Source organism: Lepidochelys olivacea, assembly GCF_965140295.1.
Source record: "Lepidochelys olivacea isolate rLepOli2 genome assembly, chromosome: 13".
NCBI lineage: Eukaryota > Metazoa > Chordata > Testudines > Cheloniidae > Lepidochelys > Lepidochelys olivacea.
This window is the reverse complement of record NC_140423.1, coordinates 14,695,857-14,713,133: the sequence shown is the minus strand read 5'-3', so window position 1 is coordinate 14,713,133 and position 17,277 is coordinate 14,695,857. Positions and strand designations below refer to the sequence as shown.

The window sequence follows — 17,277 nt, the reverse complement described above, 5'->3', positions numbered from 1 at the left end:
CATCTGGGACCTAGCTGCATTTTCCGAAATGGCCTCCAGACTTGCACCCATTATTTTGTGCATACAAATCATAGAGATATGTTACTACCTGATATGCATATCAAAATTGGCCTTGATCCAGCTGTCACTGAAGTCAATGCCAGAACTTCCATGGACTTCAATGGTAACAGGATCAGGCCCATTTATTCATCTTATATCAGCTCCCATATATCAGGAATCTGGTATTTGCACTCACAAATGATTGCGAAGACAAAATTCGGTACTGTCAGAATTTCATGCTTGCTCAGAATTTGCTGGGAGCCACACACATGGAGGAAAATATTGACTCAGGAATGTCAAATACTGTACCATCAGCTGTTTTACAAAAAAAAAAATTAGCAAATTCCAGGGCTTTGGAGAACACAAAGTGTTCTTAACCTTGTGTAAATCATTGTATTAATGGCAGATGCCTTCAGCTATGGAAACTGAGGAGCTGACCCTAAGCACAGTTATGTACACTTGTGAAACATAGCTCGTACCTGGAAACTCAGTAAGTCAGAACGATTGATCCCAGAACGGAGTTGGTATGATTTAAATTACTCTTTCTCCTACCCTTTGACAGCTGACTATGTAAACAAGCTTGACCTAGTCCCTAGAGAAAATTATTCAGGAGAGAACTCTATTATGGCTCTGGTCCCTGTTATGGCTATTGGGCTTACTGTTTTAATGGAAAGCACTAGTTCCTCTTCCCTCTCTCTTTTCAGTTTTCCTTTTGTTATAGTTTTCTGTTTTATTGTTGGCTTTGAGGGTTTAAGGGTTTTGTGTCTGGAAACCCAATTCACAGCATACATACTTCTAGCCTATGTGATGGACCCATGACTATGTTCCGTGGAATGCACAGAGGGCATGATCCTGTATTCCTCATCCCGCTGAAAGCCCTAATGAAGTCAACGGGAGCAGCCAGGAATAGGATCCGTACAGTAAACCTTATAACAAAACTTTATTTTTAGAACAGAGAATTAACATCCAAAATTGTTTCATTTCATCACCACGTGCAAATAACAGTTATGCTTCAAGGAAGTTGCCTTGCCATGTTAAAACTCATTCATGGCAAATGCCACTTCAAGAGGGGCTGGCTCGCTATACTACAAAGTCCTTCTGATCTGCAATGTTTGGAAGTTATACCATCTGCTTCTTCCCAGGTGTGGACCTTGTGATATGGACCTTGTGGAGTTTCCTGGGTCCTCTGTCCCCATCCTGTTGCTTTTATCCTGTGAGGTGATATGGCTTTCAACTTGACTAGATTATGACTATATTTGAATGTAAGGGGCTGAGAACAAATTCCTCCCACAATCCACAGTGTTGCTGTAGGGATTCAGGGATATCTCTGAGGCTGGCTCTGTAATAGTGGGAATGTCTTGTCTGTCCTGCTGCTCTGGCTGAACTCAGAGTAGAATTTGGCCCTCAATAAACAATTATGAGATGACCAGAAAATGCTATTTACATGCTTTTTGTGGTTCTCAGCCACGGTGTGACCTGCTGTAGATTCCTGGAGAAGGCAGAACTTCCAAGCAACAGTAAATTGTGTGTGAGATAACAATACAATTTCCATGTGCTGGGGACAGAGGAAAGTTATTGGATGGAATGAAATTGTCCAAATGAAAGTGGAATATTAAGAAAAATCTCCTATTTGTGACTGTGAGGGCTGTTAGACTATGAAATTGCATCACAAGAGAGGGGGTAGAAACTCCATCACTGAGCCATTTAAATCTGAGTTGGGAACCACTGGTAAATATTGTTTATGGGAAATTTGCTAACAATTCCCACATGTCCAGCATTGTTTGCTGGTCCCTCAGGGCAGAGCCAGTCCATTCAGTATTTCCTCAAGATTCTGAGAACATGTAAAACGTCTCCACGGGATTCTAGAGTAAAAGACCATAGGAAACAATCTTGCACTATCAAGGGGGTTCAACTAGATAACTTTGGAGGTTTTTTCCCTTTCCAATTCTTATGGTTCTGTTACAGGCAAAGCGCTATCACTCCCCTTACGAAAAAGTGTTAAAGACTTACTAGAGAAAGGTTATCATCCTATATGTTTTCTGATCAGACTATGACATTTAATAAAAAGTTATACGCCCCTGCTATAGAATTGTGTATGATCATCTAAACAAACCCCCCAAAACTGTATCACTCCCTATCAGAGCACAAATTCCATACACTTTGAGTTATTTCTATAGAACATGATTACATTTCTATAGAACCCCATTGGTTTCAATCCTATTAAATTCCAAAAGGCTTTTACTGCGGGGTCTATCCAGTAGAGTAAGGATGGGGTTTTCTGCCAGTGCCAATTTATCTTTTCAGTTGTTTTGCACACTGGGATGAATCTGCAGCCATGAACTTAGAAAAAGAGCCAGGTTAGGATTTGTCTTTGGAAAGCTAATGTAGTTAGACATTTTTGAGAAAAAGCAATGAGAAGTGGTCATTATCCATTATCTGCATGAAATAGTTCAGAGAAAGAAACTGCTGTTGCCAAAATGAAAAGATGTTTGAGTTCAAGCCAGACAAGAAGGAAACAAGATCACCTTATAGAACTGTGAGATCTCTGTACTAATGATGTTATTTCAAGTGAAATTGGAATATATGTATGAAAAAGTACAGATGGTGTATGGGTTTTAGGTGGATTAACAACATTGTTCTGGACAATGATTCACTGTCCCTTTTCTTGGCAAAAAATAAATTTTCCAGTCTTGGAAAGAAATGTGTATATATTTTAAGAAATGTTTCTGTATGTGGAAAAAGAGAGCAAATTTGATTGAAAATAGCATCCTCTGGTAGAAAAATTAACAGTAAAAATGCAGTATCATTTAAATATGTATATATGTTCAACCCCTACTGGTCCAAGTTTAGAGGTGATACATATAATGTGATACAAGTTACATGTTAGTGAGTGGGTGTAAGGGATTTAAATTCAACAGAATTAACTAAGTGTAAATCTGGCCCAGTGTTGGCTGTACTATAAGGGTCAAAGTTTCAAGATAGTTGTATGTGGGTTTTTGAGGCCACAACAATGCACGTTACTTTTTGCAGGTGCCCTAACAGTGCCCGTTTCTGTAATATTGGTCCTTTTTATGATGCTAGCATCTACACTGAGAGTGGCTATATGACACTACATGTGGAGTATATTTGTTGACCTTAAGAGTATAAGTTTGTAAACAGAGAAGGATAAACCTGTTTAGACAGACAGCCTTGCACAAATCTTCACCCAAAGGTCAAAGTAAACCCTAACCATTTTATTTTATTTGGAGAATCAAAAAGCGCATTTTTCTTTCTTTCCTCTTTCTCTCCCCACCCCTCATGCTTTTCATGGTTTTCACAAAGCCTCTGCACTTCCAGGGTCCAGCCAGAAGTGCAAGTGCCTAAATGAAACTAGACTGAGGGCTTGTCTAAATGGGAAAATTATTCCATTTAATCTATGCCAGTATAACTCCCCCATGTGGACACTCTGTTCTGGAATAAAAGTGCCTTTATTCTGGAATAATTACTCTGCTTCCAAAGAAATACAATAGGTCTAAAAAAACCCCAAAACAAACAAAACACAGTGCTGTTTTCTATACCCCTTCTAGCCACGCTGCTTTAGTTACTATGAATCCAACTGTATAGGATTCAAATGGAGAAGAAAAATTAGAGTAATAAAAGTTTAGAAATTTCTCACAATTCCCTAAAACACTGTTTCTACCCATAACAATGTCATAATTTTTAAGATCCAACATTGTGGGATCTACCAGGACTAAAAGCAAATGCTACATTTCCACTTGGGAAGCCCAGAGTCACCTCCATCCATAATTATAACATTTCTGGTTTTACTCTGGGCTGCAAGATAGTGGATTTTAACCCTGCAGTAATTCAGGATTGTATATTGCCCATTTTACACCTTTGATGTGACTAATTTAACTTTGGGGCTGGTTTAATTATGGTGGAGTAATTTCACAGCTGGGAAGGAAGAAGAAATGTTTATCTAACAGGCAGATAAAGGGCAGCTGGTTGAACTTCTCAGAAGTTTAGAATATTAGAATAAATCCACAGGAAAAAAGAATAGCGAGAAGACTGAAGGTGAAGCCAGCAACAGTCCCTGGTAAATACAGTTTATCACATGGTTCTGCAATTTACTACACGGATATCATCACTATGTGTGTGAGAGTAAAATAATTGTGTGTGAATGTGTTTAGTAGTGAAATTCACTTAAGTAAATATGGTAGAAAGTCTAAAGCATTGTGACTGTTGCTCCTGTTAAATAAGCATTTAAATGAATTAATCTGCTTTGTATCAGTTTATACAAAGCTTTACATATGGTGAAACCTTACTAAAATAATCACTGGTAGATGGATACATGCATTCATTATACACCCAGGCTGCCTGCATTCAAGAGGCCTTCACTACACAAAATGCCCACAGCAAATCATTTAAGCAAAGTGAATGGTTTTAAATGTCTGATATTAAGCTGTGTTTTTAAAGCTGCCCAGAATCCTTAACCATTATTAAAAATGGACTTGACTGATGCTTTTGTGAATTTTTGATGGTGCCTTCTCATAAGTTACTATATTGTTTTCATTAGATTGTCAGTGTATTATGCAGACAAACAAACAAAGGAAAAGGAAAAAAGCGGACTTCTGAGCACGTGTTAGTCTTCTGTAAAGGTTATAGTAAACATGTCAATGCCTAATTAAGCAGCAAATTTTATCTGTATGGGGGGGAGGAGGAAGGTGCAACTGTCTGATGGTTTTGCTTCTCCTAGTAAATCTATTTAGAAGGACAGAGAATATTGTGAAAGAAAGAGTACAGTACTTACCTTCCAAAGAAAAAATTCCCTTTTTCATGAAAAATGGGCTTAATGGTATTCAACTAGTTCATATAAAAACAGGGAATCAACTCAACTCCACCCTGGAACCGTGAACTCAGTGGCTAAGTGCTTTTCTTCTGATTCTTGCACTCACGTCCCTCTTTATTTTTGTTTTGCTCATTACAGTATGCATGGCACTGTGATGCATGTTGGCAGGAGTCCAATGTTGCTACCTAAACTATATGGTATCTCTGACACCAGAAGAACAATGTCAGCCCTGCTCATCAGTTCATGCTGTTTGATTAACAAGGTTACTATTCATAATATGTAGTAGCGCTCACCTTCCTGCACACACTCATAAGGGAGGTCATGGTGAACATCATCTAGTTACTAGAGCTAGGAGTTGGAACACCTGAATTCGAGTCCCAGATCTGCGTTTGACTTGCTGCCTGTCCCTGAACAAGTCAATTAACCTGCCTGTGCCTCAGTTTACCCATCTACAAATGGGGTCATAATATATTCTGATCCACACAGAGACATTGAGAGGCTTATTTGTTTAATGTTTGACAAGCATTTTGTAATCCTTAGTTGAAGGATTCACATGCACAGTATTATCATTATGATATTTAGTATTGTTGTTTTATCACATTATACATGGCACACATTCATTCATTCATAGTTACTGCTGTTAGCTTTACCGCCATTTGAGAAGCTCTCTGGTGTCACATCCCCATGCAACAATCAGCCAAAGAGAGCTAGAAGAATGATGTAATCAGTATTCTTCCTCGAATTCAGCGAATAATGTGCAACGCAGAATGTCTCCAATGAATTTAGCCTGTCTTTATATTCATGGAATATCCACAAGTAGATCATAGCTGCCTCTAACTTACTTGTAATTCAGGTTTATTCAGCAACCTGTTTTTTAATATTTTTCCTCTATGGGTTGATTGCAAACATTTCTTTGTTACTGTAAGATATTCAGCGTGTGATTCTGAATCTCATCTGTGTTGTTCAACTTTGATTGGTAGAGCAGGTTGAAAAACTGAATTAAATTGAAATTTCTGAAAATTAGTTTACAGAAAGTTTTGTCTATATTTTTGTCAACATTTTGAATGTTTCCAAATTTTCTGACTAGCTCTATTGATTGATCAACGTGGTATCATTTATGCAGTAATGCCACTGTCATGGGTGAGGGCCCCCTAAAAGTCATGAGATTAGTTTAAAAGTCACGGGATTTTTAACATAAAATAAATATTGGCTTTTTTCATTTGCCTTTTGTTTTTTGAGCCTTTAAGAATCATGTTTGTCAAGCTTTTCTCAGCCATCATGAAGGCTAAATCTTTTTTTTTTAAATAGAGCTTTGATTATTACATAATCACATGATTCCTTCAGTTGGTCGCTAAGAGAAACACTAAATATCACAATGAAATCATTCCAGTTGGCAACATTGTTTGTGTTTCCCGATTGAATGAGCAGAGAAGTGTGTTATGCATGAAGGCTTGTGCCTGTGATTTTAAAAATTGGTTTCCATGAATGTTTGTATCAGTAAAAGTTGATTATTTGAATATCTACTTACAGGGCAAACAACAGGGGTCGGAGTACTGCCAAAGCAGATTAATTAAAAATTTAGGGTGGCTATTAATAGGAAAATGTTTGAAGTACTCCTTTCCTCTTAGATTCCCTTCCCATTGAAGTCCAAAGATGAAATCCTGGCATTGTTGAGTCAAGGGGAGTTTTGCGATTGACTTCAGTGGGGCCGGGGTTTCATCCTAAGCCTGATTCTCCTTTCCCATGTATCAATTTCATACCAGTTTAGTTCCATTTACTTCAGTGGAATTAGTCCTGATTTAGTGCCACCAGAAATTCCTTAATTAATTTTAAAATTTGTAGCTCTACCAATATCAAGTTTATCTTATTAATTAAAATAGTTCATTTGTCAAATAAAACCACTCTGGATTTGCTTTACTTTTTTTAGTTTTATAGTTAATATCGGTCTGTCTCAGCCATATCCTTCCATAGCTTCTTAGGCTTCTGCCCTAGAATATTTCTTTTATCAAACTATAATTTGCATTGATGGAATACAGTGCATTTACAAACAGAGGTTTCAGTTGAACCTATTAATTGTTTCAAGTGTAGTAGTTTGGAATATCAATTATTTGCACACATTCAGAAATGCTTTTTTAAGGTGATCAAATGGTAAAAGATTTCTGTTCCTAGATAATTCTATGAACCAGGAATATTAGAGCAGTTATTTTTCTTCTATTCCTTGCCAATTCTCCCTTTCTCTCTCTCTCTCTCTTCTTTTCCTTGAGTCTAATAACAAAGTCATAAAAATGAGACTTTTAGTATGAACTTAAAGTTCTCACATATGAATTTTTCAACTGTCCCATTAGAGGACAGTTAGAATTATACTCCCATGACAGGAAAATTATTAACTCAGAATCTCTGGCAGTTATAAAGAATTACGATCATCCAAAAACCTCAGCAAGCTTTACAAAAAGACATCATTTGACTTTTTCACTTCCAGGACTAACAGACAATAAAGTTGTAGATTAAAATGAAGTCCAGTAGCAAAAGCACATAGTGAAACTAGAAAAATAAAACTGCAGTGTTATTAACATTTATTTCATATATTGATGTTACATTTCAGGTTACGTCCAAGAGGAAGATATAAAGGAGGAGGAAGAGGATGATGATGACAGTAATTCAACAGCTCAACTTCAGGGCAGCAATGATACTGGCACGGATGAAGAACATGAAGTGGGTCCTGAGCAGAAAGGAAGCTTTAGTTACCAGAATTCTCCAGTAAGTCATATATCTAATCAGGATGCGGAAAATGAGTCCCTGTTAAGTGACGCTAGTGACCAGGTGGCAGATACTAAAAGCATTTGCTCTAGAGAGGTGCAGGATCTGAAAACCAATACTCACCCCAAATCTCAGAATGAAGCACATGATTGCATGGATAAAATGACAGCAGTCTATGCTAACATACTGTCAGACTCTTATTGGACAGGCTTAGGACTGGGTCTCAAGTTGTCTAACTCTGAAAGACGGGGCTGTGACAATAGAAATGGAGGTAACAAAAGTGACTTTGATTGGCACCAAGATGCATTGTCAAAAAGCTTACAACAGAGTTTACCTTCCAGACCGGTCTCCAAACCAAATCTTTTCAGTTCAGTGCAGCTCTACAGACAAAGCAGCAAAATGTGCGGAACTGTATTCACGGGTGCTAGCAGGTTTAGGTGCAGGCAATGCAGTGCTGCCTATGACACCTTGGTAGAGCTAACAGTCCATATGAATGAAACCGGTCATTACCAAGATGACAACCGTAAAAAGGACAAGCACAGACCTACTAGCTACTCAAAGCCCCGGAAAAGGGCCTTTCAGGACATGGACAAGGAAGATGCACAAAAAGTTCTAAAGTGCATGTTCTGTGGTGACTCTTTTGATTCCCTTCAAGATCTGAGCGTTCATATGATAAAAACTAAACATTACCAAAAAGTGCCTTTGAAGGAGCCGGTACCTACCATTTCTTCAAAAATGGTCACTCCTGCAAAGAAACGTGTGTTTGATGTTAACAGACCTTGTTCCCCAGATTCCACAACAGGATCTTTTGCAGATACCTTTTCTCCTCAGAAGAATGCAAGCCTGCAGTTGTCATCTAACAACCGCTATGGCTACCAGAATGGAGCCAGCTACACATGGCAGTTTGAGGCCTGTAAATCCCAGATTTTGAAGTGTATGGAATGCGGAAGTTCACATGACACCTTGCAGCAACTCACCACTCATATGATGGTCACGGGTCATTTCTTGAAAGTCACAAGTTCAGCTTCAAAGAAAGGAAAACAACTAGTACTAGATCCCTTGGCTGTGGAGAAAATGCAATCGCTGTCTGAGGCACCAGCCAATGACACCCAGGTTTCAAAACAATCCAGCAATGCATCTTCGGATGGCATAACTGCATCAGAGCTAAAGAAAGAGAGTAAAAAAGATAAACCTGATGATACAAACAAAGATGAGAAAGTGGTAAAAACTGAAGAGTATGAAGATATGCTTCAGAAACCATTGGATCCTACAATTAAATACCAGTATCTTAGAGAGGAAGATTTAGAAGATGGTTCAAAAGGTGGTGGGGATATTTTAAAGTCTTTGGAAAACACCGTCACAACAGCCATCAATAAAGCTCAAAATGGAGCTCCTAGCTGGAGTGCATATCCTAGTATCCATGCAGCGTATCAGCTCTCAGAAGGAGCAAAGGCTTCCTTACCAGTGGGCTCCCAAGTACTGCAAATCAGGCCCACAATTACCAATAAGTTGAGACCCATTGCTCCAAAGTGGAAAGTTATGCCTCTGGTTCCCAACTCAGCAAATGTGGCCCAGTGCACTCGAGTGAAGAAGGAAATTGATGACAAAGAAGTCATACAAAAAGACTACACTAAAGAGGGCATCCGAGCTGAAGCTGCTCCACTCTGTCAGAATGAAGGGGAATCTCTCCCCAAATCTGAGGCCCCCGTAGAGCCAAAAAAGACAGAGGCATGTCCCTTGAAGGAGGAGGATAAACCAAAAGAAGATGGTGAGAAAGAAAAAACAAAACCCAAGGAGTCAATAGCAGCTTCCCTCAGCAATGGTTGTGTTGCCACAAATCATTCTTCTGACTTGCCTTGTGTGAATCCACTTAGTGCCCTGCAATCTGTATTGAATAATCACTTGGGCAAAGCCACTGAGCCTTTACGGCCCCAGTCCAATACCAGTCCCAGCTCGAGCACAATTTCTATGTTCCACAAACCTAACTTAAATATGCTGGAGAAACCAGTTTTATCTCCTGCTCCAACCCCACCAAAGCCTGCTAGCATCTCCAGGCGTTATTTGTTTGAAAACAATGATCAGCCTATCGATCTGACCAAATCCAAAAGCAAGAAAGCCGAGTCAGCTCAAGCACAGTCGTGTACTTCCCCACCTCAGAAACATGCTCTGTCTGACATTGCTGACATGGTCAAAGTTCTTCCCAAAGCTACTACACCAAAACCTGCCGTATCTTCTAGGATCCCATCGATCAAATTGGAAATGGATGTCCGACGTTTCGAGGATGTCTCAACAGAAGTCTCCACTCTGCATAAAAGGAAGGGCAGGCAATCAAACTGGAACCCTCAGCATCTCCTGATTTTGCAAGCTCAGTTTGCTTCCAGTCTTTTCCAAACATCAGAAGGTAAATATTTATTATCAGACCTAGGCCCTCAAGAACGCATGCAGATTTCTAAATTTACTGGACTGTCAATGACCACCATCAGCCATTGGTTAGCAAATGTCAAATACCAACTTAGGAAAACTGGAGGAACAAAGTTTTTGAAAAACATGGACAAAGGACACCCAATCTTTTATTGCAGTGACTGTGCATCTCAGTTTAGAACCCCATCTACTTATATTAGCCACTTAGAATCCCATCTAGGTTTCCAAATGAAAGACATGAACAGACTGGCTGTGGAACAGCAAACCAAGGTAGAACAAGAAATCTCCAGAGTTTCAGTTCAAAGATCACCTGAAACAATAGCTGGGGAAGAGGATACAGACTCTAAGTTCAAATGTAAGTTGTGCTGTCGGACATTTGCAAGCAAACATGCAGTAAAACTTCACCTAAGCAAAACACACAGCAAGTCACCAGAACACCATTCACAGTTTGTAGCAGAAGTGGATGAAGAATAACTTTTAAGGTATGCATGCATCAGCTTCACGGCGAGTTTTAATGTCATGATTGTAAGGAGATTTCTTAAAGCGTTTCTTAAAAGTAGAATACATTATAACATTGAAAATATGCTGCTGCATTGATCAGTTTAGATACCCAGGCCATTTTACATTGCATTGAAGAACAAAGCTTCATCAATGGATCTCTATCATGGCCTGAACTGAAAAGGTGCTTCTTTAAAATATTTTTAACAAAACTGTTTCCCCACTTTTCACATCTCATATTTTCCTGTTTCCAACTATTATTTTTAGTCCGCCTTCTATTCAGGTTAGTGTGGAGTAGAGCAAATAAATGACTACTCTTCAGTTTTCAATGTCGTTTCCACTAATGGAAGCCTGTTTTTCTGCATTTTCCCTCAGAGTTCTAAGGAATTATTTATCCCTCTCCCCTCCATTACTAATGTAGCATCCAATATTTGGGGCGGGGGAGAAAAAGACAATATAATCGTGATTAGCAAAACCTCAATTATCCAAAACAGTCCATTATCCCAAAAGGCTTATGTCCCCCATAGTCTATGAATGACATTGAAAATGCTTTTGATTATCTAAAATCTTGGTTATTCCACACATAACATTTGGATGATCAGTGTTGTACTGCACTGGACTTTAATAGCTTCCCTTAACACTTATACCAGTGGTCTCCTTTGAGTTGTTTTGAGTAACCTTCCCTCCTTTTGCGTTCCTAGCCATTCTTTTCTTTGTTCTTGAATGCATCGAATTTACACTTTGTCTCATAGTATCAGTGCGGTCCCCGTGCTCAGTCAGTACTCCCTTCCCCTGTTTGACTTCAGTGAAAGTTTTTGGTGCAGATCAACGCCAAAATATGGGGCTGTTTTTTGCTTCTTAACTGAGAGATTCAGTGGCTTTTATCACAAGCTTAACTTTTCACAAAAAGACAGCTTTCTGGATACTGGTTTTACTGTTATTTTCTCTGTCGGAGAAGGTGTATAACTGTGAGTGCCGTCACAGCCAATGTTTACGATGTGTAAGATAGTATTTAGCTGCTGCATAATTTATAGCATTTTTAATTTTACTGAACTCCCAAACCTGACATTTCTTGATTTAAATTAATAGGAAGCACATCAGCTGCAAGTCCAAATAGATGTTTTCAATTCTGAAGGATCTGTAACCAAGAGGGCTTTGTGTGATTAATTTTCAACAAATAATTTCTTCAGTATATTTATCCCTCTCCCCCCCCCCTTTTTTTTTTTTTGCTGGCAGAATATCCACAGGCAAGTTCAAATTTCCTCCAATGTATTCATTATTTGGATTTCCTTGACGAATATCTTTTGGAAATTTTTACATTATGGACTGATAATGAACATTCAAAATTCAAGCTGTGTGACTTGTGATTTGTCATGTAATTCACGTGGTACCATGGCTGTTCTCTGACTAGTTGAGGGTGCATGTGCTCTGGGAATGGATCCACTTTTGTAAGAAGACTTAAAATTTGCTTGCTGCAAATGTTCAGACAACTTTAAGATTTCGCCAGACAAGGCCTATGCATCACTTCTGTCCCATTAAAGAAGCTATCATTTAAACCAGTAATCAAAGGATAATTTTGGGATACATACTATGGGAAGCTATTACAGTACAGCACAACCATCACTACTCAAATGTAATGAGTCTTAAGTCTTGTATAGGTCTTGTGCTGGCTCTTGACACAAGGTAGATTTACTCTTTCTTAACATTTTATATAACAAAGCTCAGTCTTTTGAAAGCAAAATGCAAAAGGGGTGTGAGCACTGTCAAAGCGAGTTAATTATTTTAAAAATTGTACCTAATATTAATGGGGAATTTTTTGCATTGTTCACCCAACATTAGTACCCGGTGTAAAACAAAAGGACGAATAAATGTTCTTTATTTATCTGATAATAACTGATTTTCCACCTTGTGGTTTTATAACAATTCAAAATTGAATGTACCTGCCAAAATATCACAAAATGAAAAGAGGTTGGGGAGGAGGAAGGAAGTGAACAGACTTTTTTCTCCACCTGTTAGCATCTATAAAGATTTTGACATTTGCAGTTTCTATACTAGAGCACTGTGGGCAAACCAGTAATTTGGGTACTATCAAACAAAAGCTATCTGCCAAATATATGAATATGGCAGTTATTTTTGGCATCTTTGTTGCTTAATACCTGACAAATTTTTCAGATTTGGGTCTTTAAAAGCACTGTTATTGTTAAACACCCAACTTTCTATGCACCTTGCTGTTCTTCAGAGATTTGGGGAATGAGAAGCAGATAAACACATTTTCCAAAGATGCCCAGAAAAAAAAGTGGGTTCTGAGTAACAACACCCTAAACTGACAAGTTTCTGGCATTACTCAGGTGATGTATGGATATAAACGAAGGCACTGTCCCTGTTGTCTTTGAGTACCCAAAAATTGTCACCCCCTTAATACTCAGATATTTCTAATTTATATCAGCATGCAGGCAGTACCTTCAAAGGCATATATTTAAAGTGCATTGACAGAGTGATATCACTGTTATCTGGAACTATAATTTTAGTTGGTATGCATGCTAGGACAAATTGCGTGAAATGACGGGCTATTTTGGAGGACATTGGATAGATTTTATTACAATTTCTGAGCTCTAAACTTGCCTAAGTTCTTCTGACTATGCTAAAAATGTTATTCCTGGAGTTTATTCATATGGCTTTGTTTCTTGATCTCTGCAAGAAGACCAGGATACATTACAGTGATTTTCAAAGCTTCCTTATCTTAAAAATGGCTTGGTAAAAGTCCAATATATCTCCTAATTTTGGAGCATACAATACTGCTTAAGGAATATGATAGCAGAAATTTATGTATTTAATCTATTCAGTAATTTTAAAGTGTAAAGTATTTAGAGAAAATAAATATAAAGCATATTGAAACACTTAAAATGCATAAATATATTAATTGGTTGACTAAATGTTGCATCAAAAGCAGAGATAAACAAAATATAAGTAACTAAAAATGCAAGTAAAACAGTGGAAAGAAATTCTCCAAACTACAGAAACATATAAAATATCACCCATATTGAAAATGAAAGTTACCTTTTAAATTCTTATTTAGAAAATAGAGTAAATATCATTAAAAAATATAAACAAATGAATTGCCAGTTAGATCATTACTACCAGAAAAACATTCATACATTACGTCTGTGGTATTTTTTTAAAGACATCAGTGAGGCTGTTTCAGTGATTTGTGATAAATTCCTATTAAATGTAAATGCAGGTGTATATATCTGCTGTATATTCATCTCTGTTGTGGGATATTTTTTACCTCTCAGACTGAAATAAGTCTGGTAATATAATGTGGCATTATTTTTAATTTAAGAAAATCTTATGTCAGCATCATCTTTTCATTTAAACAGCTGCAAATTTTTTGTTCTTCATTTGAAAGCCCATGTACATCAGGGAGTGTTGCTTCAAATTTGTACATGGATTTATAACTTTAAAATATATTTGCTCAATTCTTCAGCTAAATTAAAAATACTTTTTTTCTCCAGAAAGTGTGTGTGTGCATGTGTGTGTACACACATACATATCTCTAGCTTTATATTCAGACAGTGATAGTGGCTACAAACTAGTCAGAATTAGAGGATCTGTATGATCTTATTTCAAACTTTTTTTTTAAAAAAAATAGTTATTATAGATTTAAATCTACCAGGCTGGTTGGGGGGGAGATTTCTTTTCCAAAGTCCCTGGTAAGTAAGCATGCAGCTACCTAAAATGAACTAATTTGAAAGTAAGGTTGCTGCAAAACAAAAAATGAGTCATAATGATAAACAGTTTTTCTATTTCCTCCTTTGTCTTTTTTTTTTTAAACCATCAAGTTTAAAGCTTCTACGGTGCTTTTTTTCTATTTTATAGCAGACAACTGACGTTCTGTGGTAAATGGAAGAAAGAGCAGAGCAGAACTGAAAATCCTCTAATGCACTGACACTAACTTGCCCTCTATTGTTGAAAATGAGCAGGCAATCATGATTGTTCATCAAATGGCTCCTAATGCAGTTAAAGCATTCAGCTATAATTTCTCCTTGCATTTATAATTACTGTCATAGACTGCACACCTCAGTGAGCAGATTAAAGCTATAAACTATTTAGCCGTAGCTTTAAGATGAGGAACTTGATTTGTCTGGCAGCAGTTATTTGTTAGAGAGCTTGACACGTCACATAAAAATGACTCCACTTGATGAAGAACAATGCAGTTTAAGCAATGCAGTGATTTTAAATCAGTCATTATACCACGCCCTGTAAGAATTGCAAAGCAATTTGTTAAATGATATATAGGACACAAAGATAACTGTATGTGTTAAGTATACCAAATACCAAAATAGAAGATTTTTTTTTCTTTTTGTGGATTTTATTTTCTCATTTCTCCTCTGAAATGGCAGGAGTTTCACTGCATGACATGTTCGGCCATTAGAGCTAATGTCAGTGTTACATGGGACAAGGGAGTTTCCCAAGTCAGGTGTCTGAGTTTGGGGTTTAGAGAGAATGTAGCCTTCTCTTCATCCTGCACACATCAATAACAAATGCCACGAAGGTGTAATAAGTGAATTGAAGAATAACGGGGCATAGTTTGCCATGTCATACCATCAGTTTGTAAGCAGAAGTCACCATCAAAACTAATCTTCCGAATAAAAAATAATTAGCCATAGATAGAGAAGGCACAACACAAATGAGGGGCCTGATCCTACTGCAGTTGTTAAACTGAGCAAACTTCCATTTACTTGAATGCAGGGTCAGACCCTGTGATAGGCCCTTATTGTGATCCTTTTTAAACCAATGCAAGTTTTGTTATTGACTTTGTGGGAGCAGGGTCAGACCCAATGTTTTTAAGATGTCTTAATGCAGATGTGTTTGACCGTTATGAACAAGAACCACGTTACTAATAAGATCAATTATTATTACTTAACATTTCTATTTGCACTAGTATCTAGAGACCAACCCATTCAGCCTCCATTGTGCTAGATGCAGTAGGACATATAGTCAATGACAGTCCCTGGCCCAAAGATAAGTAACTGCTGCCATAAATCTCAGTCCCTATCCCAACAATCAAATATTTTGTGTTCAGAAAAGAAGAGACACCGCTTAAATACTTGGGCCAGATCTTACTGACCTTGAATATGGCCTCAAGCATTCAGTATCCATAAGGGTATCAAAATATTGCCTTTTCTTTGCCCTGTCTGATATCATTAAATGTTACAGCCTTCATGATCTATAACAGCATGTTTTTACTCAACAAAATTGCAGAGGAAAAGCACCTGAATCTTTTATGGTTTTTTACACATTACACCTCGCCACATAGCAAAGATCAATAACAAAGGGAAAGGACATAAGGAGTACCAGGCCTTCTAAAGCACCTTTCAATAAAAATAATTTAATTTACCAGGGTGAGCGCTCTGTGCAAATGTGATGGAACACAGATGGAAGATCAGAAAAATTATGTATGCGGCTTTATGGCAAGAAAAGAGACGATTCTCACTTTTTATTGGCATAATGAATGCAAAAGTAATTATTAGTAAGCTGTGCATTGAGGGCCTAATTCTGACATTATTGTGGCCCCAGTCCTGCATCAGACCTGCTTGCATGGATTCTTGCATCTTTGCAGTGGCTTTGTTGGAACTTTGCACAGGGGTCCACACCAACTGATCCTGATGCAGGAGCAGGCCTTTACATTGGTTTTCCACCACAGTGGAGTTACGCCTGATTTACTGTATTGTAGGTGAGATCTGAGTCAGGCCTTTTGGGTTTTGTGTCGTTTTGTCACATAGCAATGATGGACAACCAGCAATGCACTGCACAGGGATATTGTATAGAGACAGAGGTTGATATCTATAGCAATGTCTGTTTTTAAGAGTTTAACATAAAGGAAAAGGAAGCAATCCAGGGCTGGCAGGCTCTGAGCAGGGGCCAGATTGTGCCGTTAAGACACAGCACTAAGTGTGTGTGTGTGTGTGTGGCGGGGGGAGGGTTGTAAAGCCACAAATCCTTGAAAGAGCCCAGGGATAAGTTAATACCCACTCCATCTGGCCTCTATTGGTGTGTGTTGTGTTGTGGGTGCACTAGCAGGGACTGCAGTTGATCCTGGCCCCATGAAAAGGGGGCAGGGGTTCAAAAAGGACAGAAAGGTTCCTTCCTTTTTGACCTCCCTTGTGCAACCATTCAAGAGTCAGCCCCAACATGGCCTTAAGTGAACAGTGTGAGTTCCGCTTAACAAAGGAAATAGGTGGTGCTGGTTGAAAATGTTCTGTCAAAAACTAATATATTGACAGAAAATTGGGTTTCCAACAGAACTATTTGTTTCACAAAATGTGCTGCTTTCCATTGAAAATGCTGACTTTTAATTGAAAAAACAAATACATGTTAGTTTTCAGATGAAAAACAAAATATTTCCATTTGGAAATGCTGCTGTGGTACTTCATAGGAGTTGTATTCAATTGTCTCATGTCCCTAGACTTTTCTATGGACTAGGCTTTCTAGTTTTTTCATCTCCCATGATGCACTATGGTCATGCAACTCCCATAGTACATCATGGGAGATGCAGTCTAACCAGGGACCCTGGCCTATGGAGGAGAATGGCCACATGAGACAACTCCCATGAGGCACAGCAGTGACATTTCAAAATTGAAATATTTCAGTTTTTGACCAAAATATATTGTTTTTTTTTAATGAAAAGTTGAAATTTTCCCCCAGCGGGTGGAGATGGGACATTTTCTGATTAC

General features: G+C 38.1%; 1 protein-coding gene across 1 annotated transcript in view; it reads left to right on the top strand.

Moving 5' to 3' along the window:
• The window catches only part of TSHZ2 (teashirt zinc finger homeobox 2), a 259,344-nt gene that overhangs the window by 146,552 nt on the left and 95,515 nt on the right, over positions 1 to 17,277 (top strand). Inside the window, exon 2 of the mRNA XM_084645610.1 lies at positions 7,470 to 10,527. Coding sequence (XP_084501736.1) covers positions 7,470 to 10,519 — 3,050 coding nt within the window. The 3' untranslated portion in view covers positions 10,520 to 10,527. The remainder of the gene's footprint in view (positions 1 to 7,469; positions 10,528 to 17,277) is intronic.